This window comes from Fukomys damarensis, unplaced genomic scaffold, assembly GCF_012274545.1.
Source record: "Fukomys damarensis isolate Sample0158 unplaced genomic scaffold, DMR_v1.0_HiC HiC_scaffold_25, whole genome shotgun sequence".
NCBI lineage: Eukaryota > Metazoa > Chordata > Mammalia > Rodentia > Bathyergidae > Fukomys > Fukomys damarensis.
The window spans coordinates 17,726,035-17,750,591 of record NW_022900937.1 but is presented as its reverse complement, the minus strand read 5'-3'; the positions used below and the strand labels follow the sequence as shown (position 1 = coordinate 17,750,591).

Sequence of the window (24,557 nt, the reverse complement as noted above, 5' to 3'; positions counted from 1 at the left end):
TCTGCAACCCTTTGATATTCCACGTCCCTGAGCCCTGCTCTTTTCCCCTGAGCTCAGACAGCGCCTTAACTTCTGAAAGTTTTTTCCCTTGTGAATAATACACCAGCTGCTCCAGGAAGCTGAAGGTTGCACCAGTTTCCAGAGCTGTTTAAAATCCTGATTCTGCAAACTCCTCAGAAGGGAGTGACAGTTCCTACCCCTGCATAATCATTTATAGATCAGGTAATGATTTTCCTCTTGGCCTAACAACAGTTCTGTTCTCCAGAGAGCTGGTCAGCTTGTCAAATACTGCTGATGTTCCCACTGGTGTGGGCTGGCAGGATCAAACAATGGGGCTCTATCCACTGTCCTACTTTGGCCCTGCACCTACAATGGCTGCGAAAAGCCACTTCCTTCAAAGGAACCTCAGGACTTGTGACAGGGGCACAGGGGCCCTCGGAGGTGACAGTTTTGGCCCATGGAGGGGATGGCCTTGCAATGGAGAAGACTGGGTATTTCAAGGGCTTCCTCTGTGAGTCAGGGGCCACCCAGCGACTCCTAGTGGAATCCAGCAACTGTTAAAAAGACTGTAGCATGAGCCAGGCTGTGCTGGTTTGGAAGGTTAGGGAAGGGGGTCTGGCTGGTTGCCCAGCACATTCCTCTAGAAGGTTCTTTGGTGGAACTTCTCCTCATGTGGGGGACACAGATCAGTACCAGTGGCAGCCAAAGGATGAGCAGTGGGCTCCCTGGATCGCTGTGAGTTGAGCTCTGCTCTCGTTACCTGGGCTGATGACAAGCCAAGATGGCAAAGCAAGCAGAGACAGCATCCCTCTCCCAGCATGTGCCTGAAATAAAAATTTAATTTAAAAGAATGGGTCTCTCCCGGTGGCTTCTCAGGGTGGTCAGTGGACCTGTGCAAGATCAAGCCATGCTGTCGCAGGCAGGATTAGGAACATGGGAACCACATGGCGCGCTCTTCGGGAAGGTGAGCAGATTCACTCTGCAGAACTGTTCTTTAGGCCACGATTGCCCCCAGCATCCTAGGTTTTCATGGAGTTGGAACGATCACTGAAGTTTCCAGAAGACAACAGAAGACTGCAAAGTCCTATGTGGCTAAAAAGGAAGTTGACAAATTTTTGTTAGGCCTGTATATCTGTGTGAGCATTTGCACATGTACGTGCAAGTGTGCGTACATTTCCTGCAAATCTCCAAAGACTAAGAACTACATATAATTCTGGCTTTAGAAAGACTTTGGTACTTAGCTTCTCCTCAAAATGAATAGCTAACACATTGCATCCAATTTGTGCCTAAGTAATACGTTACTTTGTTCCCAATAATGACTTTCGTTAAGATAAAAATCTTTGCTTTAGAAGGAGAGCAAACTCCACACATTAGGTTAATTTAGCAAACATTTACATCTTAATGAATAGATTCTGTGAAACCTGCATACGTTAACATGTAAATGAGCAGCGACCAGGTGGAGCCTGAATCCAGTGGAGGGAATTGAGATGCGGGGACTCTTCTGCTGCTGGAGTCCCAGTCAGGGCCCCTGAGCCGGGTGCTGGGCCAGGGAGCCTTTGTGGCCCCAGATTCCTCTACTGTATTTAAATGGGAGAGAGAGTCAGATCAAGAATGTAATTAAATCTTGGCCATAGAGCTAGACAACTTAACTAGAGCCCCTCACGCTACATGCTCCAGAATTTAATTTTCCAAATAAACTCCGTGTGGCTTTGATGCCCAGGGAGGATCAATAGAATGGAAATTGCTTGCAGTTTCCCCTAAAGTGCTACAATGGATCGCTGCTCTCCCCACACCTCTTTTCTGCCAGAGAGCGCCTGGTGTTCATTCCAGGCACATATGGTTGGAGGAAACAAATAAACAAAACAATGCAGGAAAATGAATAAAGAAGGAAAGTGTAAGCCCTGCTGAGGCGGGGAGGAGACCCCACCAGGGAGGAAGGTACCTCATTCTACTCAGGAGGCTGGCGGTGGGCTTGGCACCCCCTCGAGGGAGGTCTTTTGTTCATCAGGCCACGTTCCCAGTGAGGTCGCCCCGAATGTGAGCCAGGCCTCAGCTCCCAAGGGTGCTGCCTGCTGACCAGCCTGGAATCTTGGGGGCCGTCCTCGCTCCTTGGTATTCTCCCAGGGTAGCAGGGTTGGGAGGGGTCCCGCTGACACTGGCTTGCCTGTGCCTTTGGGGTCAGATGGCAAATGCTGACCTCAACTGGCAGACTATTTAGAGTTCTGATGTGAGTTTCAATTGCAGAGTTACCCTTACAGGACCAGATCCTGTGCCCCTTTTGTTCCTTTGGGTCGATACCAAGGAGCTCACTCAGGTGGCAGAAAGAAGGGGCCTTGCAGTGAGTTTCCAGGATCATAGTCCCCCTGCCCCGGGGAGGGCCCAGAAAACCTTCACCTGGTCCCAGGGTAGGCGGATAGGCGGGGACAGAGATGCAGGAGGAGTGTGACCTGTGGACCTCTCCTGGGCATGGTTTGTGTGTGACATGGGCTTGGGCACTGTGTGTGGGGTGGGCAGCAGGTGCAGAGGCGAATGAGACTCAGTTCTGGCTCTCAGAGTTCACAGTTTAGACTCTTGCATGCATGGCTTCGTGTGGGGCAGGGCAATGTGCTTTCAGGAATCTGGAACTGGGTTGTGCACAGTCTCCATATCTTGCATTTGGAGAAACCGAGGCAGGGAGGTGGTTGCCCCCCGCTGCTCATTTTGTCCCACATTCTAGCCTGTGGGCTCAGGGACAGATTCTGAATGGAGATTCAGAACCCAGGTAGGGGGGCCTGCTGCTGGGGCTCCCCGAGTTTCCTCCTGGCTCCTCTGTTCCCCCCTCAGCTGGTGGAATAGGTTCCAGTCACCAACCCCCCTACAGCAGGGGCTATGACACTTCCTGGGCCAACAGATTGACCTTGTTTTGAAATATTCAGAGAGTGAAAGTTCTGGGAAATTAATTAGCAGTAGACACTGGCTACCCAGAGGCTGTGCAAATTTATGGGGTTTTGTTTCCTTTTTGTCATGGAATACGTTATCAGCATGTGTGTTGATTGATTTCCTGCTAAATTCTTTGCTGTCTTTGAAAAAAATGGAAAATGCTCAGAGTTTGGAGTCCCTGGAAGCATTTTAATGAACCCCTCCTCGAGCCACTGGCTCTCCTAGGTGTCCTGTCCCTTCCCCGGGTCTGTGCCTCTTGCTTCTCGGGGGCCCTGGGGTGGCTTGTGGGAGCTGCATAGTCAGGGTGGCACCTGAGAGGCTGAGTGTCCTTCAATTCTCATGCCCTGGGGAGATCCAGAGGAGGTTCAGACCCAGTAAGTGGGCAGTGGTGTAGACAGACTGGGTGGCCTTGCCCTTCACGGTGATCATAGGGAGGGTGGCCCTGGGCAACTGCTTGGTGCCCCCTCCTCTGGCCTGCTTGCTTCCTAAGTCAAATAGTGTCCTTTCAAAAAGGCAGCTCTGGTGGGGACCAGGGCAGATGACACACAGTGCTGCTCTCTGGAGCTGACGATATTTACAGAGTTTCGGTGGAGGTGAAATTGAAAAAAACAAAAACACAGCTGTTACTAATCCTGTATGTGACATTCCTCCTCTCGTCCCACCCCCTGGAAAGCCGAGGAGAGGGATTATTGAGTATGTGACACAGGTGGAGAAAGATTACGGCGCGTATTAAGCAAGGCGGAGAGTGATTGCCGAACGTGTGATGTAAGAGGAGATGGTCACCACAAAATTAAATCCCCCCAAATGCAGCGGAAAATAATCATTGTCTATACATTACTGGCTTGACATCTAGTGAGTTTCCTACTTTTAAAAGCCTCCTGTAATTTCTGGATAACCCATTTAGCTCTCTGTACCCCACCCCACCCCACCCCCGTGCTCTCTGAGAAGGATTTTCTTGGCTTTTTAACCATTTGTGGTTATTTATGGCTATTTTCCCAGCCATAAATAGGGAGGAATAATTTCTGGGAGCATGAGGACCCTACAGTGATCGCCAGGGTTTTCCGAGTTTCCTTTGGTCACATCAGCAGAAGTCTCCCAAATTCTAGGGCTCTGCGATGTTCTTTGTGTCCCCTCTCTCTCTCCTGAGCTCAGCTACCTCAAAAACCAGGAGAAGCCAGGGCAGATCGTACAGGATGCGGTGGGAGAGACAGGGCCTGGGGACAGCCTGTGAGGCTTCTCTCTGTTTGAAGGTGCAGTAGTGAGGACATTCTCTGTGTGCTGGGCAGTTGTCAGCATGGCTGTCTTTCCATGCTCTGGGGTGAGCGCGGTGTCCAGAGCCATTTCTCAGGCAGGCAGGAACCCCAACTTGTGGCCCCTGGTGGCCACCATTGCAGGGTCCTTCCCCGATCAGAGGACTGGAGAAAGTGGCCTGATCCTGCAGCAGGAAGGAATCTGCAAAGCCAGAGAAAGCGTTTTCCAAAAGCAAGGCTTAGCTTCTTAGCTGTACCCAACCTTGTGGGACCAGGGACCAGTCTGGAAGATCATTTTTCCATGGAGGAGGAGCGGGTGGCGGTCTCGAGATGAGTCGAGTGCATTTTATTTCTTTTCTCGCATTACGTGCACAGGGAGCGCACCACCTAGATCCCTTGCAGCCATAACTCACAGTAGGGTCTGCACTCCTGTGAGAATCTAATTCCATGATGATCTGACAGGAGGTGGAGCTCAAGTGGTGACGGGCACCACACGGCTTTGCTCCCTGCCTTGTGGCCCAGGTCCTGTCAGGCCACGGATCACTACTGGTCTGCGGCCCGGGGTTGGGGACACTACCCAAAAGCACTCTCTGCAGTGATGGAAATGACCTGTGTCTGTGCTGTCCTGTACGGTGAGCATTGGCCCCGCATGGCCACCAAGCAGTAGAGCTGTGGCTGGTATGACAGAGGACCTGAGGCTGCAATTTTATTCACTTGTTTATTTACTCGTACTTTTGAGAAGAAATGTAAAGAGTTTATTGTTAGATTCATACATTATAAAAATATGTCTGAATTTTTTTAAAAATCCGCTATTCACTTCTGTGATTTGAATGCTGTCCTTCAAAAGTTCATGTGTTGGAAACCTGGTCCTCAAAATAGCAGTTTTTTCTTTTCTTTTTTGAGATAGGGTCTCACTATGTAGTTGCGACTGACCTGGTACTCACTATGTAGCCCAGGCTGGTCTCAAACTCACAGCAATCCTGCCTCAGCCTCCCAAGTGCTGGGATTACAGGTGTGCACCACCATGCCCAGCTCAAAATAGCAGTTTTAAGAGATGGGACTTCTGAAATATGACCGGCTCTCCTTCCCAGAAGTGTCTGTCATAAAAGTGAACTCTCACTGGTGTCTCTCCCGTGATGCTGTCTGTCACGTACAGTGCAGAGAGAAGGCACCAGATGCTGACACTGTCCTCTTAAGATTTCCCAGCCTCTAGAGCTGTGAGCTAAATCAACTTCTATTCTTTATATGAGCCAGTATGTGGTAGGGCATTCTATTGTAGCATCAGAAAATGGAATAAGACAGCATTTAAAGTAGAAATATGAAGTATGAATTAGGCTACTGACCATCCTATTTTTCATGTGTGTTTGTTATGAAATTTGTCCACTGTTGTTTCGTGACAGCACACAAAATCGCAATACCCAAGGGAAAGACGACCCTGTGGTCTTTTAAAGTGATCAAGTCCCGGGTTCGGTGATTTAGCTCAGTGATTCCACTGCTTTCCTTGCAAGCACAAGGATCTGAGTTCAATCCCTGGTACCAAAAAAACAAAAACAAACAAAGAAACAAAAAATCAAGTAATCAAGTCCCCTTCCGAGCTTAATCACCCATCCATTGGTCAACCTGATAAGTGTGTCTAACGGAAGGGTCCTCTATCCAAACTTCTGTGATGCTCTCATTAAGGTGTTCTTTAAAAGGTGACACATAAGCAAAAACTGTTTCATTCTCTTCTATCTTCATTTCTTTGTTATATTTTCCATCGTCTTTTATTTGATCCCGGTATTTCTTTATGTCTTCTGCTCTATCCACGTAGTGAGTCACTTTTTCTCCCAGATAACATCTCTCAGTTGATCTTGGGTGCCTTTCCAAATCTGCAGGAGCAGATCAGTCCCTTGTTGGTAACACACTAGGGCCTGCTGGTACCGGGACTCCACATCTAGTTCCACCACCTTCTTCAGCACAGTGATTGCAGTTCTGCTACTGGAATCCTCCCGAGCCAGGGACTTGGCCATAAGTAAGACAGTTCCCCTGGGGAAAAAATGAGAACCAAAACCTGTCATGTAAAGGTACAAGATCCCAATGGTGAATGTAACTGTACTGTACTGTATACCTAAAATGTACCAATAAACTCAATGAGGAAAACAAAAGACAGTTCCTCTCCACCTCGGCCCTAGTTAACGTGAGCTGGACTTAGCGTTCTTCCGGGAAATGGTCTTCTATTTACTTATACTTTGATCAACATAGGTTTGAAACTGCCCCCAAGGCCACGGTATGGAGAATGGTCCCGGTGTTGGTGCTTTATCTCCTTTGGGGTGAGCTGTGCCGGCCCTCAGAGCTGGTCCTTCCAACAGCTATGGCACGGGACATCCTGCTGTCACTCTTTTTGGGGATAGGGATCGTGTGGTTGCAGCCATCCAGAGTGCAGTACCTGGGTTCAAGGCCTCGCCTTTCCTTGTCACAGGCAGCTGCACACTCACCAGATCCAGCACGGAGTTTTACAGAAGAGGCCAGAGAAGGCCAGCGAGTGGGGGTAGAGGGGAACCCAGGTCTCCCTGGATCCCCCAGCGGCTTCCCACACCAAGCCACTGTGCACAGGGCTGGGATTTCTCTTTATCAAGCCCTGGGCTCAGCCACAGGCCCCTCTGAGACTGGGTGGGGATGAAGCTGTCCGTAGACAGAGCAACCTCATCCCTCTCTTCCCGCAGCCCTTGGCTCTGGCCTCAGCCTTCCCATTAGGGAGCTGTGAGGGGTGATTTCCTGCCTCATCCATCTGAAGGTGGCCATGGGAGAAGGGTTTGCTGATGACTGTGGGATTTGGGCCAAGAGTACATGAACTTGGCACTTCCTTCGGGCTCCCAATCCCTATGAAATCATTGAGACCAAGCCGGAATGAGGTGCCGGGAACAGATCCCCAAGCCTGGTCTCATGACCCTCACTCAGTGCCATGCACCAGGTGCTGGAAAGGGCCCCTGGTTCACGAGGAGGGGTTGTGTGGGAGCACAGGCCTCAGGTCCCAGAGGGGATGTGGCTGGCCTGATGGAGGACAGGGCTGAGCCAGGGCCTGTGTCCATACATGGGTTATGGACCTGAGCAGCCCGATGGGCTGCCGATTGGCAGAAAACTGTCCAGGCGAGGTCCCTGCTGGACACGGGTGGCCAGGGCTTCCCTGCAGGGTGATGGCTCCCACAGGTCTGGTGGGAAGGTGGCTTCGACCTTTTGGGGACAGATCATGGGGTCTAAGTTCCCTGCCGGTCTCTTCCCAGGGACAGGAAGAGATTAAACCAGGTGTTCTATGACCACAGAAGAAAGTTGAGCAGAGATTCATTGACTGACTATCGACTTTGGTCGTGAGGAATTCCATAGAAAGGGAGGCCTTTTGTGGGAATTTGGAACCAAATCCCAGTGTGACTCAGCTGTGGCCTGGGGCTGGTCACCTTCAAGCAGAGCTGTGCTGCTGCGCAGAGGGGCAGATACAGCGTGTGGGAGAAAGTGTCCAGGCCCAGGCACCCTGCAGGCAGACGGCTCACATTCTGGAGGGTGCCACATAGCGGGTGTGATGCTGCTGTCCCTGTGTAGGGTGGGTTCTTGGTCCCCGGGGGTACCTGGCTCGTAGTTCTCCCAGGGCCACATACAAAGGGGTGTCTGGATAGGCAGAGTTGGAGAAGGTGGCTGAGAAGTCAGGCTGGCTTAGATACTGATCAAGAGGCCTGAGTTCCGAGGCAGCCCCCCTATGAACTTGTCCTGTGGCCTAGGCAGGCACCAAGCCTCTTGGATCCTCAGTTTCCTGCCAGGTCAAATGAGATAGGCAGTGGGGTTCCCGCGGGAAATGGGGGGCATAGGGTAACTCCAGGGTCCCAGAACACACAGTCTGTTCACAAAGCATGTTTACAGGGGCAAGGTGGCAGTGGGGCTGCTTCCCGTGGGGGTGGGAATGCTAGGAGCAGGGACTCAGCCAGCCCAAGGCAGGCTTGATGGGGGACCAGGCCTCCAGCACACAGCGTCACCGCCACTTCTGCTGCCAGGGCCCCTCTTTGGCAGGGCAAAACCAGAGCACAGTGCACGGTGTTCCTTGCCGCTGTACCATGCAGGGATACCTCCTGGGCCTTGAGCAGTCTGGGCAGTGAAAACAGGGAAGGGTAGAGTCTGTAGGAAGTGGATGAGGTGGCCCTCTAGCTTGCAGATAGAGCACAAGAGGGAAGCTAAACTGGGTGTGGTGACGTAGGCCTGTAATCCCATCACTGGGAGGCTGAGGCAGGAAGATTGCAAATTCAAGCCCAGTCTGAACCATTTTAGCAACTTAATGAGTCCCTACCTAAAGCGAAAAAGCAAAAAGGGATGTAGCTCCATGCGAAGACCCTGGATTCAATGCCCTGTACTGAAAGAAAACAAAAAAAGGGAAGCAAGGCCAGGCCAGGCGCATTCTGCTGCCGCTCCAGTCTCCGCTCTTGCAGTGCCCCCCACCTGCTGAGCAAACTCCTGATCCTGCCTGCCCTGGAGGAGGCAGAAGGCTGTCTCCCTGGCTGCGCCATCCACTGCCGCCATCCGTCACTCTGCCACTGCGTGAAGTCGTGATAGATTAGAGCACATTAGGCTCTCGTCCTGTGGGCCTGGAAGCCAGGCCTTTACCAGTCGGCAGAGGGCTTGGCGGTGGGAGAGGAGTGGGTGGCTGAAGGTGCCGGAAATGGATGAGCACTTGGAGATGCAGGGATATTGAGCTCATTCCTTAAATCAATCCCTAACCAAGAAGGATGAGGGAATGAAATTTGGGACAATTAGTGGGTAATGATGACCCTGTGAAAAGAGCTGTTGGGGGTTGTGAAGGTGGGAGAGGTTGGGGGGCTGGAGCAGGGACCCCAAGTACCCCTCTTCCCCCACCTATCCGTGGTCTTCTTGGCACAGCCCGGCTTCTTCTTTCTGCCCTTTCCTGGGGCAGGGCAGGGCTCCGCCTAGCTGTCCCTTTCCTTCCACGCTCTGCCGTTCTCACAGCGTCCATCCTGTGGCCACCATGACACCCACGAAGCCACAGCGGCCGCACGGGCTAGCTCTCGAAGGAAACTTCTTCAGTGGCTTCCCTGAGCAGAGCCTGAGACAAGGATTCAGCAGGGAGAGAGGGAAGGGAAGGCAGGCTGAGGCAGAGGAGGCGCCGAGTAGGGCAAGGCCTCACCTCCAGCCCAGCCTCACCCTGTCCTAGGATCAGGGTCCTGGGGCCAGAGCCAGGCCTCAGTGTCCTCCAGACGGGGCTGGGCTGCCCTCACCTGGTGTGTCTCTGCACCCTCTGGACTGCCCCACACAGGGCAGTGAGTGTGGTGGGGGTGAGGACAGGGAGCGAGGTCTCTGGTGCCCACCGCCCAGCAAACAGAGAAGGGCACCCGGGTGTCCACTGACAGGACCCTGTCACCTGTAAGGACTGACAGTGATGAGTCCCAAGCGTCTCGTGCCACCTCACACACTTTTAAACACTTTCCACAGGTTGTCCCGTTTTTGTCCTCACAACTTCTGTAGCAGCGAAGGCTTGATCTGGCCTTGAGCAACCGGAAACTGCGGCCCAAAGAGGCCGGATGAACCCCAGAGCCCACGAGCGGTGGCTGAGCTGGGACCTCAGCCCCTGCCGCTCTCTCACCCTGTAGCTTTCCTGGTGGAAGAGAAAGCGGCCCTGCATGGAGCATACTGCTGTCCTTGTCGCCTGTCAGGCTCTTGACTCGGGCTCCCTTCTGGCTGTTATCATTGTGATTACAGGGGACAGGGCACTATGTCTTTAATGCAGCCTTTTAGATAGAAAGGAGCTACACTTCATTTAAAATGACAAGTGCAGTTTCTTTCTGATTTTGTTTTTTTGGCAGATGATCTCTTAGTAAATTACATTTGACAGCCCCAAATAAATTGCGCCCAAGATTTATGCTTTCAGTGGATGTGTGGGGCTAAACTCCTGGCTGTTGAGGCGAAGGGGCTTTGAGGGGGACTGGCTGGCTGTGAAGCTGTCTGTGTGTGGCTGGGAAGCTGCCGTGGGTAGGAAGGGACAGGCATCGTGGTGCCTGGGTCGGGACGGAGTGGCTGTGGTCTGGGACACTGCTTTCTTCTCTAGGGTTGACCTCGAGGAGGAAAATGAAACGAGGTAGGCAGGAGAGCTTGTGATAAGGAACCAAGGACATGGCCTCTTTGAAAGTTTCCCAAGAGGAGATGTCAACGTTGGCGGAGGCCGCCAAATTTACTTTAGCTATGACTATGGATGAATAATTATGGGCGAGCCGGCAAGATCTGCAGGTTCACAGCAGGTTAATTGGGAATAATGGGTTTCATTCCGAACTGTGAGAAATGATATTTCGGAGAGAGAGAGAGAGAGAGAGAGAGAGAGAGAGAGAGCGCGCCTGCCTGGGTGCCAGCCTGCCCTGGCCTCACAGATGTGGCTCAGCTGGCGCTGGGGTCCAGGCATCTGGGTCTGGGTCTTCGTCAGGCAGAGGGTGGGGACTGAAGCCAAGGAGATGAGGTGGCTCACTTGAGTCCCTTCCCCTTCCTGAAATCAGCATGGGCAGCCTGGCTCTTGTCCCTTCTGTCAGTGTCCCTCCTCCGTGAGACCAGCGGTGCCAAGCAGAAGTGTGTGTGGCGGTGGAGGCGGGCATCCCCCAGCCCAGTGTAGTTCTGCAGAAATAACCGTGCCAGCCACAGATTCCAGCCAGAAGCACAATTTAAAATTTTTTAGTAGCTGCATTAAAAAAGGTAGACAGAAGCGGTGTTTATTCGGCGGCACATGCCTGTAATTGCAGCCCTCGGGAGGCTAAGGCAGAAGGATCATGAGTTCAAGGTCGGCCTGGGCTACCGAACAAGATCCTGTCACAAACGAAAGAAAAACCAACCAGGTGATATTAATTTGAAAAATAGATCTTGTTTAACCCAGCGCGCCCAAACTATTCCATTATAGTTTTCCTCTGTGATTGATATGAGCCACTGTGCCCTGATGGCGCCTCTGTGGAATCTGCACCCACATGGCCAGGGGCGACTCTCCCGGGCGGTGCTGAGGTTGTCCCGGATCTCGCACCACACATGACGGGTGCTCCAAGGAGAGGATGCTGTGTCCAGCAGGCAGGCCGGGTGGTCGGCCAGCAGCTGGGGAGCGGGCAGAGAAATGTGAGCTCTGGCAGTAGGCAGCAGTGGCCCAGGCAGGGGAGGGAAGAGCACTGTAGCTGGGGCCTCACGGCAAAAGTGCTCAAGGCGCCCACGGTGGCTGGGACTGGAAGCTGGAGGCGAGGCCGTGGGTCAGGCAGGTGCTGGCAGCCTGGTGGGTAGAGTTTAACCTCGGGGAGCAGCTAGGGGCACGGACGCTGGGATCAGATGTGGTTTTCTGGAGCCTGTCCTGGCTGCTGGCAGGGACAGGCTGAGGAGTGGGAAGCCTGCAGCAGATCCCTGCCCTTGGCCCCGACTAGAAGCAGACGGCTGTTTCGACTCCACTTCCGGCCTCGTAACCCCGGTGGATCTCTCTGGCTGTGGCTTCTTGAGCTGTAACAGTGATGGGAAATGTGCGGACCAGGGTGTCCGGGGCTCACGACAGTAGGTGAGCTCTACCGGCTCACCCTAGATGGACCTCCCTGGCCCTGGCTGGTCCTGGATCTGGATGGCTCCTTTCTCTACCCCAGTGCAGAGCTGTGGTCCACTGCGGGGCTTTTCCCAGGACCTCTGTGCCTCTGCCCACTGGGCCATGTGGTGACTAGAGGATTGTGTCCAGGGCAGGAGAACAGAAGCGTGGAAAGTCTGGAAGCCATCTCTGGAGGCGCAGTTTTGTCCACCCTGTGGCAGTGGCTACACTTTAATTCTCAAATGCACCCGCCCAGGTATTCTCTGTACTGGCCATGGGCTGGGATCAAGGAAGGATGGACAGTGCCGGGAACAGCACCTCACAGGAGATGACTTGAAGAGCAAGAAAGGTCCAGAAGCACGTGCAAAGGCCCTGCAGTGGCAATGACTGATTTGCTGGAGGAACAGACGGTTGCAAAGGGCAGAGAGAGCAAAGAGGGAGTGAAGTGAGATGAGCCAGAAGGATGGATGGATGGCTGGACAGACAGATAGATGGATGGACAGATGGATGGATGAAACTGGGTCTTGAAGGGCCTCCCAGGCCAGGCCTGCTAAAGAGTTTGTTTGGATTTCACATCCCAGACTGCTGGCTGGAGCAAGACCGAGTGGGGGAACAGGAGGCCAGTGAGGGGCTTCTGCAGGCGACAGGTGACAGAGCTGGCTGGGGTGGAAGCAGCGAGGGGAACCTGGGGACACTGGAGGCACAGTCAGCAGGCTCTGTGGTGGGACAGAGGGGGCACTGGTGTGTGGTGGCACCGCCCATGCAGCAGAGCCCGGGCAGGTGCTGCGCCGGGGCCCGAGTCCTGTTGTGCCACGGGGAGTGCCAGGTGGGGAGGGGAGGGCTGGCGGCGGTAGGCACCTGGCTGAGAGGAGTGCGGCTGTGCTTGCTTACGGCCCAGGGTCTGCTGAGCAGGGACGGCGGGACCTCCTGGGATGGTGTGGGGCCCTCGCCCTGTGCCCTGGCTGGGGTTTCTTTTCCTAAGGTCGTGGGGAGAGGAGAGGGGCCGCTGACCACCCCAGCCCTTGGGTTTGTTCTTTCTGAGCTAGGCCCAAAGCCTCGCAGAAGGGCGACTCTTAGGAATGCTGCTTCCGGACAGAGGGACAGCCACGGCGGCCCCATCAGAGGGTCCCCAGTTTCTCCTGCCCCAGGTGTCCTCCCTGGCAGGCACAGCTGTCAGCTCTGCAGGCACCGGCCCAGGACTGGCAGCCGCATGGCCTCGTTCTCTGGGGCAGCACCAGGTTCTCTCTGGTCATCAGATGGACGAACTGCTTTTTCATTCAGAAATTATGGGTCATCTTATGTGTGCTGTAAATCCTGTCAGCGCTTTTCATTTCTGTCCTAGGAAGGCAGGATGGTGTTTTTATGTTTGTTTTGTTTTTGAGACGGTCTTACTATGCAGTTGAGACTGACCTGGAACTCACTGTGTAGCCCAGGCTGGTCTCGAACTCACAGCGATCCTCCTGTCTCAGCCTCCCAAGTGCTGGGATGACAGGTGTGCGCCACCAAACCTGGATAGGATGGTCGTTTTTAAAGACAGCCTAAGAACTGGGTTGTGAATGGACCCTTGGCAAGTCAGAGATGAAGCTAGAGCTTGGGCGCAGGTTTCCTAATTATCTCACCGCCCCATCAGGAAGAAATGTCTCTGATATAGATCCAGCAGGGATCCCATAAACAGCCATCCAAGCTGTGCACTGTGCAACTCTGCTCCTAACCCTTGAGTGTGAAAAGTGCCCTCATACAGCACTGTTTTCTTAGGGTTGGGTTGGCGGGGCGTGGGCTTGGGCTGGGGTGAGAGGTGAACCCAGCGGAAGTCCACTTTAGGACTGGCCCGTGACCCTCCCCTCCCATGCTGATGTCTGGGGTTGAAATGGCAGCCTGTGCTCTCCAGGGCTCTCTGCTCAGGCAGGAGGATTTATAGGTGAGGCAGTGGCTGCCCCTGGCCTGGTTCCGTGGTCAGCTGCCGCTGATTAATGCCCTGGTGCTGCTCTCCCTCCTTTTGTTGGCACAGCCTGCCTTCCCCTCACTCAGGAGCGGGCCGTAAATCCCTGGGCTTGGAGCTGTCCCGCCAGCGCGGCCACCTAGGCTTTTGTTGGGTCTCTGTGCAGGCTCCCAGCTCACCATCAAGGCAGCCATGGCTGCTGGGCTGACCCAGGACTGGACATGTGGCTGCCTCTGGAGTCCGTCTTCCCAGTTTTCCTGTTTTATTTTTCTCCTTGGGGCCAGAGGAGATCCAAAGATAGAAAACAGGATTTGTTGAACTTCTCAGCTAGCTTTAGATCCCAGCCCGTTTAATCCTCGCCACACCAATTGTGTAGATGCAGCAGTGTGTTGCAGTGAATCCGTAACAGCACAGAGCAACAGCCTGGATGAACTACATGCTCAGCCCTTCTGAGGGCAGTGGCTTGCTAATTTGGCCAGGGTGGGCTTGGACTTTTGATCCTCCTGTCTCAGCCTCCTAGAGTGCTGGTATCAACTCATCTTTAAGATAGAAAAGTAGAGAGTGTGAGATGGGGGGCACGTGTGTCCTTTCTGAGTGGCGACCTTCCCCAGAGAGGCCACCTGGTGCCCTTCGCCCACTCCACCCAGGTTCTGTGTCCCTCAGGCTGGGACTGCGGTGGCATCAGGTCAGCAGGCTCTGCCCTGAAGAGCCGTCCCTGGCCGGCCACGGGGACAGCAGCCTTGACTCCCAGGGGACACTGCTCCTGCCCCAGGGCTCCTGGTACCACGTTGTTCCTGTTCCTTTCTTGGCCATCTCTTTGCATACTAGAGTGTGAGTGTCTCGGGGGTGTGTGGGTGCGTGTGTGTCCCCTTAGTGCCCAGGACACAGCCTGGCGTAATACAGGCCCTCAGTGAATGCTTGTTGAGCGAATGATGAAGAAATGACAGGCATGGAGGTGCACACCTGTAATCCCAGCCCTCTGGGAGGCTGAGGCGGGAGGATCACAAATCCAAGTGCCAGGGCATTAATCAGTGACAGCTGACCACGGAACCAGTGACTTAGTGAGACTCTGTCTCACAGTACAAAAAGGACCAAGGATGTAGCTCAGTGTGAAGGGCCTGCACTCAATCCTCAATAAAACAAAGCAAAACGGAAAGAGAAAAGAAAGAAAAGAAATTATACCTCTACCTTATCCATGTGGTATTGTAGACCAGCGTCAGCTCTAAGTGAAGAAAAGAATGTCCACCAGCTATTTTAAACAAATAAGGGTATTTGTTGCTATCTCGCATAATAAGATTTTTGGAAGTTGAGTGTCTGGTGCTGGTGAAGTGGTTCTGGTGTCGTTGAGAATCTAGCTTTTTATGTCCCTGGACTATATCGTCCTTTGCATACTTTTTGGAGCCTCGTGGTCACAAGGTGGCTGCTGCACCCTCAGGTGTCACATCCCTGTCACAGGCAGGAAGTGGTGAAAAAAATCTTTCCTCAGGAAGATTTGCTCTTTTCCCTAGGAAGGGAGCCTTCCCTTGGCAACTTCCCCCTACATTTCATCACCAGAACTGGGCACGAGGCCCGTCATGCCCGTCACCACCTAAGAGGGATGAGATCAGTGGTCTTAGCTCATCCTCAGGGTTATACTCTCTGGGCCTCCATCCATCATGGGAACAGCCTGGAGTGCTGGGAGCAGGGAGGGAGGGGAGGGACAGACTGTGTACCCGGAGATGCCCGTGTCATTCTAAGGTGGCTCAGGCCATGCAAGAAGTGTTTTGGGACGGGCACGGTGTACGCCAGCACCGCTGACCTCGGCCATGAAGTGGAAGAGGGGCAGGGTGGTACGCCTGGGGAGGGGGCCGGAGCCTCTGGGCCCCCGCCTGAGGTCTAATCTCGAGCCTTGCGGGTTGAAGGGGGTGGCATTTTAAAGGGGGGCAGTCCGGGCTCGTGCGGAAACGGAGTTCTGAAGTTGCCGCGGGGAGAGCTTGGAGAGACGAGTATTTAAGCTTGGATGTCGGCTGGCCAGCCTGTGGGTGTGGGGGTGCAGCCTGCGATCCCTGTGCTCCAGTCTGAGTCCAGCTTGGGCCATTCAGCGAGACCGGAGCTGGGGCTGTAGCTCAGTGTAAAGGTGGGGTTCGGGGTCCGGCACCCACCCCCCGTTTCCCCTGCAGCCGTTGACTCTGACATGTGGCCGGCCTTGTGGCTGGTCTAAGATGGGCCGAGAAGGGCTGTCTGTGCCGCAGGTGAGCCGCTGCTGCCGGACCCTGACACCCCGCCTGGGAAGCGGCAGGGAGAGGTGCGGGGCTCTCAGGAGAGATGTAGAGATGGAGCACCCTTTCCACACGTATTTATTGGAGAGGGGTCTGTGGAATCTGCAGCCTCTCCCGTTTTCAGCCCATCTGCAAGTTGCTGACGCAGGCCCGAGTCCCTCACGACAAATGGGAACCTCTGTGTCTTCCTGAGAAGAAGAAAACGTTTCAAAGGGGCAACAGCGGGTGGAACATCGTGATTAATTTACAGTAAAATCCCATTCCCGTGTTCCTGTTACCACCTTGGAGGTCGATGTGTATGTAGAACTGCTACCCTTCTTTCGTTTAAAATGAAATAAAAAAAAAAATGCTCACACTTTGCAGTGAAACTTTAACCTTCCCTTTAGAAATCGGCCCAAAAGGTCAGAGCTGCGGTCCTGTAGATTTCCGGGGCTCAGCTGGGAACTCATTAGCACGCCAGCTCTGTCACAGACAGCTGTATGAACTCTTTGTCGTCCACTCCCTGTGTATTACGAATATATTTATCTCCTTCCTTCAGGCGTCCGCAGGACAGGTGCCAGTTCTGCCTAAGCACCTCCATCCGTGTCCTGTCTCAGGGTCGGTGGTGCGGAAGGTGGGGACAAAGATGGCAGGAGATGCTGGACCCAGGCTGCCGTGGGCGCTGCTGGGGCTGGAGTCTTGCTCGGAGCGGTGCCCCACTCCCTGGCACACACCCCAGGAGTTGGCTTCCTGTGTGGCAGAGATTGCTGTGGTCCGGTGGGGTCCTTGCAGCTGCTGTGCCATGGGGTGCGTGAGGGGATGCGTGCAGGGTAGGAGTTTTGTGTTTCCGCACCCACGCGGACTCATTAAAACCGCTGATGGGTTCCCTCGTGCAGGATCGGCACCAGCACCCGGCCAGCTGTGATCAGGACAGTGGAAGGTGGGTGGGGTGGGACTGGTCCCTGGGGGATGAGGACGGCACTGGCTGTATTTGCCGCCTGTGACCCAGGTGCCACGATCTGCGTGTGGGGTGTGAAGACCACGTGTGTTCTGCTCCCGGAGCTGACGGCTGCTGAGCCTTCGGTCCTCTTTACTCCCCTCGTACCTGTGAGCCAGTTGTTGGTCCTGGTTCTACAGACAAAGACAGGGTCCTTAGGCTTGGGGCTGGGTGGGGGCCTTAGAGGGGTGGGTAGTAGTGGGGAGGCCGCCAGAGCCAGGAAGTGCAGGGCTCTTGCAGGAACAGTAGATCCCGGGGGAGGGGACGGGGCTGGGCCATGCGGGGACCTCCCAGCTTGGACACTGCCCACCTTGGGGATGCCTGGACTTTTGACAAAGCTGGTGTGGGTCCTCTGTGAGCCCCCCCAGTCTGGAGACACCTTGACTTCCTCTGTCCGTCCCTGGGTAGCGAAGGCAGAGGAAACTGAAGGGGACAGGACGAAAGGGTGCACAGACACAGAGGCCAGAGGCCCGCAGAGAGCCTGAAGGACCCTTGAGGCAGGGAACCCACCTCTTGGGGTCTGGGCTCCGCCCTGGCCTGACACAGGGACAGGTGGCAGAGGACAGGGTCCCTGTGGACCCCTGGCTCTATGTGTCTCCGGGAGAAGGCTGGGGTGCACAAGGAGGTGTCTCCAGGTGACCCTGCAGTCTGTCCACGCTGCCTTCCCTGAAGACAGCGCCAGCTGCTGCCCTGTAGGTCCCCTGGGCTCTGCGGGTGGGCACCATCGCTCTTCTGTCATTTTCCTGGGAGAGCTGCGGTTGCTGGGGAAGCGAGTCACAGAGGCGGGACGAGGGTGGGGCCGGGGAGCCAGGTGAGAGCAGAGTGCTGGGAGCCAGGCTTGGGGTCGCAGGAGTCACTGGGGCTGGGAAGGGCGAGGGAAGCGAGAGGAAGAGGAGGATCAGGATGGTGAAGTCTCTCGGCCAGGTCTCTCAGGGGCTGCTGGATTTGGGGTTTGTGTAGAAGATCGAGGAGGAAGGCGGAAACTGTTGGGAGTTCATGGTCAGAGTCAGCCTGCATGCTTGGGAGTGGTCTGTGTAACAGGTGGGACAGGACCCTAGGACACAGGACATAGGCTAGAACAAAGTGGCAAGGCAGGGCCCGGCCCGACCCGGACGCTGAGCCTCTGTCGTCCTCAAACCTTGAAGTCGGCAAGTGCTTGCTTCCGAGCTCACGTGCTGGTGTCTCTGCCAGCGCCCCCTGCCCCACTGTCCCACCCTCCCTGAGGCAGATGTGGACACATTGTCCAGCGCACACTGTCCCTCATTGTCCTGCCATCTAGCTCTAACTCAGAAGAGGCAGGTGTCACCGCGTGTGCCTGCCTGTCCACCCAATTACCGTGCCACAGATGACGTGAGACCCTGGGCTCCGCTCTGGTCACAGAAGCAGCACGGGGACACTGAACAGCTAGGGACCAGGGTCCCATCTGTCTCTGGCCGATTGTCACAGGGTGAACTCGAGTGGCTTCACTTTCCACATCCGACAGTGGCACTTGGCCAAAATCACCCTGCTGCTCAGTCCTGACTATGATTGTAATCCGGGGCCCTCAGTTGCCCCGGAAGGGCATCTTGTTGCTGTGGGAGCTCAGTGGTTCTCTGTGGAAAGACCGGGCAAGAAGTGCCTTGTGCAGAAGCAGGAGGACGATGTGCACTGTCATGTGCGTGCGTGTGTGTGTGCACGTGTGAGTGCGTGTGCGTGTGTCTGTGATGTTGTTTAGAGAGTGCACTTCCACACTGAGCTGCCTCCCCTGACCCTTCAACTTAAGGGCCACCTCCTGGTCCGCCAGGAGGGTGATCAGGCAGTTCCTCTGCTGCCCTTTATTGAAAACATTTCCACCATCACCTCAGGTGGTGTCTTTCTCTGGCAGGTCTCTGACACTCCTTCCGGGGGTCCCTCTGTGTGACACGCCCCTCCTGTGCTTTGTTTCTCACTCTAGAAAAATAATGACAATCCCAGTAAATAAAAATTAATAACTGTATTTTTATGATGGCAAGCGGGAGGCTGGAATTCCCGGTAATTCCCTGGATCGTTTGCAGTGCAGGTGTTGGCAGGCAGTCTTTCCTTCCCTCTCCTCTGTAGATGCCCTGTGCGGGTTCTTTCTGCAGCCCCTCTGCTCCCCGGGAGGGGCAGGCAGTGTGGTGCAGGTTCCTAGAGCTGGCTGGGGGCTGGGATGTCAGTGTCTGCACTGAGAGGGAGCGGGAGGAGGGAGGAGGGAGCTGGGTGGGGAGAGGAGCGCAGCCACAGTTCAGGTGTTAAACTGGCCATGTGGAAAATTGCTCTGACAGTTATGATGTTGTTGTCTCGGTAGCAAAGGTTGTGTTATCATTTATCGCAGCCACGCCTGCTGGCACCGCTGGCCTGCCTGTCTCATGTGGATGTTGGGGCAGCAGGCCACTGGGAGCTGGTGGCCAGCCCAGGACCCCTGGTGGCCGTGCTCCACCCTCAGGAGCTCTGTGTCCCCTCCTGAGCTGTTGATTCCCGTTCCCCAGGCCTGGATTGAAGCACCGAGCCAGACAGCGGGAGGATGAGTAGAGCTGGTATTTAGGGGGTACCCACTGTCAGCCTTGTGCCCCCTTGTGCCGCCTGCGGGCGGGGATTGGTGGGGAGACCTGATCGCCTCACCCTGCTCTGTCCCTTGGGCTCTGGGTCACCTCTGCGAACACCGTGTCCTCCCATGTCAGGGGCCATCCTGGGCTTGGGAGACGAAGCTGCAGACTTCTGCCTTCCCCACCCAGGGTGGTGAGCTCGAGGCACAAGTCCTGGATGAGCTGGAGGGGGCGGTGCCTGGGACCTTTGTGGGCCTGCTCACAGCCATTTTCTTTCTCCCTGGAAGGTGGGGGGTCCTCTTTCTTGCCCTTCCCATCTGAGAGGGCGTACAGGGTGTGCTGAAGGGAAGGTGGGGTTTTATGTGCAAATTGAGATCCTGAGGCTCAGGGACACGCTCCCCAGACGCTTCCTTCCTGTCCCTGGTGACAGCCATGTGTGTCCTGGGGATCTAGCAGAGCCCAGTCCGGAATTGGAGCTAGAGGAGCAGGTGAGGAGGTGGCGCTGTGGAGCTGGCACCCTGGGCACCAAGCAGGAAGCAGGAAGGGCTGCCCAGGCTAGGGGTGGGGTGGGAGGGCCATGTGCCACTCAGTGCTGTGACTGTCCATGGGGTGCCAGCCAGTGCCGATGAGGAGCCCTGGGTCCCTCTTATCCTATCACCCCCACCACCACCACTGTCCTCTGGCTCGCTGTGAGGCAGCTGGTGGTACCCACCTGGCCTCCTGAGCTGTTAGAAGGACGTGTGATTCCCCCAGAGCCAATGACCCTTTGGCAGGGGATTGGGAACCTGAGGGAGCAGGAAGAGAAACTGGGCACCCTCTGAAAACCAGGAGACTGAGATCTCCCCCATGGCTCCAGAATCCGGGGACATCAGATGAAGTCACCTTGAAGGGTGGTGAGTTCCTTGCCCAATGGATGAAGTAACCCAAAACCAGGCAGGGCTTGATCACTCCACGATTGGTGGCGGAGTGTCCCAACCCTAGCTCCCGCCTTCCCTGTGTCCTGTGGACAGGAAGGGTAGGTTCACTGCACTTAATGTCATTACTGTGGGGCGGGGGACCCCTGCCCTGGCTCTGTGACACAACAAAGGATAGTAATTATTCTCCAAGGAAGTCTTCATTCTGAGCCGTTCCCCTTCTGTGGTAATTAACATGACATGTCATTAACAGTCAGGGAACATTGTATGATCAAAGACGGCATAATACGTAGCAAGATTCTGAGGAATAGCACAATATTTGTTAATTATGTTATTGATTCTTATGGTCTGGAATGCCCTAATTATTCCTGGTCCCATGCGGACCTCGCCATGCCCGCCAGGCTGACTTTGAACTGCTGTCCTTCCCGGGCAGCCCAGACCCCTGCTCCAGAGCTGGTGGGACCACAGCTTGCAAGGCGATCAGAGGAGCTTTGCCTCCCCAGGGCCACATGAAAGAGGGAGCTGCTGGGAAGCGGGGCTGCTTCTCCTGAGCTCCTCCCACAGCTCCCACTGAGCCGAGGAGCGAGAGAAGTGTAACATCGGTCTCTAATTAGCCAGATGCTGTTAATTGACTTCTCTCAGGCTTCCAGGGGGACAGACCTTCATCCAGGCCCAGGCCACCTGCTGCAGCTGATCAAGGGCTGGGTGGAGCTCGGGTGAGGCCTGATGGGGCCAGGAAGTCTCTGGGGAGACTGCCAAGCGTGTCTTGGGTGCCCCCTCTAGGGCTTCCAAGCTGCTGCGTGGACTGGCATGGCTCTCTCTGCAGCATCATGACGTGACGCGTGCTTCTTAATCGGCTCTGTTAGGAGTGGGCCAGCTCCCTCCCTTTGTTGAATCTTGCAATTAACCTTTGTTAATTGCACGACAGTCATCTTCCCGCTTGGATCTCTGAGTGATGCTGGTGGGGAAGGGAGGAGAAGGGCTTGTCTGGCTCAGGAAGGTGGCTTGTGGTGGGGATGCTGAGGAGGCCAGGCAGACTTTGCCTGAAAAGGTCTGTATAGTCAGCTATTCATTACTGGAGCAGAATATCTTATACCCACAGTAAAGGAGAAAAAGCTTACCTGGATTTTGGCTCATGGTTCGGAAGTCCCAGTCCATGGCTCCAAGGCAGAGACATCAGGGTGGGAGGGGGTGGCAGGGAAAGCTGCTCCCTTCATGGCAGCCAGGAAGCAGAGCAAGAGGGAAAGAGCGTGAGAGGAAGGGGCCGGGATCAGATCTCATGTCCAACGTCACACCGCCATCACTCACCCAGAAGCACCCACAAGCGTGCTTTGACTCATTTCCTAGATAGTTTCCAAGCCAACTGAAGCCCACCTAAACTATCTGGCATTATGACCCTCAGTGCAGAAAGTTTATGATGTATGGAGCAAGAAGCTCCCTGTCAGTGACTCCAGGGCGCCGATTCTGTGGCCGGGGTTGTATGGGAAACGGCTGGGGAAGGGAGGAGGCTGAAGGGGCTGCTTTGGTGGGCTTCGTGCTGTGCCTGGCCCCTGCCCTCCTCTTGTTTGGTCTTTTCAGCATTTCCTCACTATTCTGGACCGTGAGGGCCGGAAGGAGGTGACCAAGGGCCTACACTCCTCCATGGCAGAGCCATGTCCAGGACTCAGCCATTATTTGAGGGTCCTGGACAAGAAAGGCAGTTTCCTGCCTCAAGCTGGATGGCAGGGAGGGAAGGTGACCAGAGCCCTGGCACTGTACCTACCCAGCTCCACTGTGCCCTTAACCTCACCCCTGCCAACATCTGGGACAGGACAGACGCAGAGAAGTCAGTGCCTGGCTGCTAGAGGGGGTCTCTTGGATGCACAGGGGTGAGGTGGGGACACTGTGACTGGGGCTGGCCCCTGGCTGCACGTGGTGTGCTCTCGGCCCCTGGGGCACAGGTACCCAGCCCTGAAGGCTCCACCTTTCTTACTGGCTCAGCTCCACCTGCCTGACCCTTTCCCTCCATGTCTCGGGGAGGTTCCTGACTCCCCCTTTTCCTAATTTCCTTTTCTACTCACTCTGAGCCATTGCAAAGGATCCTGAGAAAGGTCACTGGCCAGAAGGCAGGGAGATGTGTGGAGACCTGAAGGTTTCCATGTCAACAGTTGCACATAAACGGGATCATGTTATGCTTGATTTTTAATTCAACCTCTTTAAAGGTTTTCCCCGAGCTCTCTGTCCTCCTTTCTGTCCCTTCCACCTGCTCTCACACCCACTCGGTGATCTCTGCCAACCTCCTTCCATGCCATACAACTTAGCCTTGGGTGGACTCCCTCTCTCTCCCTCTCTCTCTCTCTCTCTCTTTCTCTCTCGTACACATTGAGAGGCAACTGTTGCTTCATAAAAACAGGATTCTACTCTTCAGTGTCTTTCGGAATCCAAGAGGGATTGGCTGCTTTATAGACCAAGGCATGGCGTTTGCACAGAACCCATTGATACCTCCTGTATATTTTAGATTGTCCCTGGGTTAACTGTAATACCTACTCCAGTATATGTGCTGTGTAAATAGTTGTTCTGCTGCATTGTTCAGGGTTATGCCAAGAAAAATATCTGGACATGGTCAGTGCAGATGCAAACCCACCCTAACCTCCCACCCACCAACACCCATGGATGGCCATTGTTTAAAAAGCTATTCCCCTATTAATGGGTTTTCACCCCCCACTTCCCTGCATAACATTTTCTTTTAAAGCAGAAAATGATGGTTTGGAAAGCACAACTGAGGTCAAATAGGTCCCTTCCTGAACACCTTTTGATGGCTGCCCGTCTATCTCAGGACACAGAGCAGTTCAGAAGGGGGTCTCGTGTCTTGGATCTGACCCCTCTCCAAGCTCAAAGTCTGACCCAGCCAGAATGGGCCACTCTGGCTTCTTCAGAGGCACCTGCTGCCTGCCAGGCCCTGGTGCCCACCACCCTCAGTGCTCCTGAGCTACCTGGCTGACTTTCTGCCTCAGACAGTGCCCGGCTCCTCAGGCAGTGGGCTCAGAGCCTGGTCTACTCACAGATGCTGTGACTTCCTCACCATGCCTCACTCTCCTGCTGACATGGAACCTGACACGTTATATACTCGGGGCCTGGCCTGATGTCCCGTGCTGAGCAGCTGATTCTGCAGGCAGGGGTGACTGGATGAAGGACATGAAAGGCCCCTGGGCTGGGCCCCCTTGGAAGATGCTCATTGGAGAGGGGCGGTGAGTCAGAATTTAGGAATGGGACATGGTAGAAGCATGTAGCTCAGGCTGACCTTGAAATCACTATGTAGCCCAGGCTTGCCTCCAACTAACTGAGATCCTCCTGCTTCAGCCTTCCAAGGAGATTACAGGTATGTACCACTACTTCCGATGAAATGTGGATTCTTTTCCTAGGAACCCTTGAGAGAGACTGACCTTTGCTCCCCGGGGAAGGACAGGTAAGCCAAGGTGTCTAGAGTAGCCTTCCTGGTGGAGGTGACTTAGGATCATTCCCCAAACACACATCACCTCCTGTACATGTCAAAGCATTTCACTTGTGTCATTTTTAAAATAATCTTTACAACCTCACTTGAGGTAGATCAGAGGAGGAATTATCATCTCCGCTTGGTAGAATAGCCAGTGGAGAATCAGAGGAGTTATGAGTTATTCCAATTTCCTGAAATTGCTCAGCAAGTTAAAAACTAAAAGATGTGAGACAGCAGCCTGGCTTTTTCAGCTGCTGTGGAGAAGGGTGTGGGAGCTGGAGACAGCGGTGCAAACTGCAGCTCCTGTTTACTGTGCAGCCAGTGAGTGATGGGCTGCGTTCGGTGCATTATAACGTGCAATTAGCTCTTTCGATTTTCACAGTGGACACAGTTGCCGTCCTCTCTGCAGGTGAGGAAACGGCCTGGGAGATGAAGTTGCTGGTGCTAAGTGGGAGCCCCCGGGCTGGTCATCAGCAGAGCCGCCCCAGTTCAGCTCTCGGCCTGGACCCAGCCGAGCCCCAGGCTCGTCCCCATCTGATCCGCACACGCAGAGCCTGCTGGGTCACCTTAGGGGACTTATTCCCGAGCCACACACCTAGCGCAGCCTTGCTGGCTCCGATCCTGCGGAGTCCGCAGCCCCCCGCAGCCACACGTGCTGCCTCCCAACCCCCAGGTGGGCAGGAGGTGCGGATGGGGACAGGATGGGGACAGGATGGGACAGC

At 54.7% G+C, this 24,557-nt stretch overlaps 2 protein-coding genes and 1 pseudogene across 2 annotated transcripts in view; 1 reads left to right on the top strand and 2 right to left on the bottom strand.

Annotated features, from left to right (window-relative positions):
• Positions 1–5,523: 5,523 nt before the first annotated feature.
• Positions 5,524–6,178, bottom strand: LOC117283378 (annotated as a pseudogene).
• A 9,846-nt stretch (positions 6,179–16,024) lies between these two features.
• On the bottom strand, positions 16,025–18,382 carry LOC104875628. Its single transcript, XM_010643316.1, has 5 exons — positions 18,374–18,382; positions 17,417–17,638; positions 17,217–17,306; positions 16,285–17,040; positions 16,025–16,118 (listed from the first exon to the last, which is right to left on the bottom strand). The coding sequence occupies exons 1-4, from the start codon at positions 18,380–18,382 to the stop codon at positions 16,465–16,467; spliced, it is 897 nt and encodes a 298-aa protein (XP_010641618.1). The 3' UTR covers positions 16,025–16,118; positions 16,285–16,464.
• The window catches only part of Megf11 (multiple EGF like domains 11), a 213,330-nt gene continuing 206,402 nt past the window's right edge, over positions 17,630–24,557 (top strand). The window contains exon 1 of the mRNA XM_010643315.3: positions 17,630–17,830. The gene's annotated coding sequence lies outside the window, so the exon portion shown is untranslated. The remainder of the gene's footprint in view (positions 17,831–24,557) is intronic.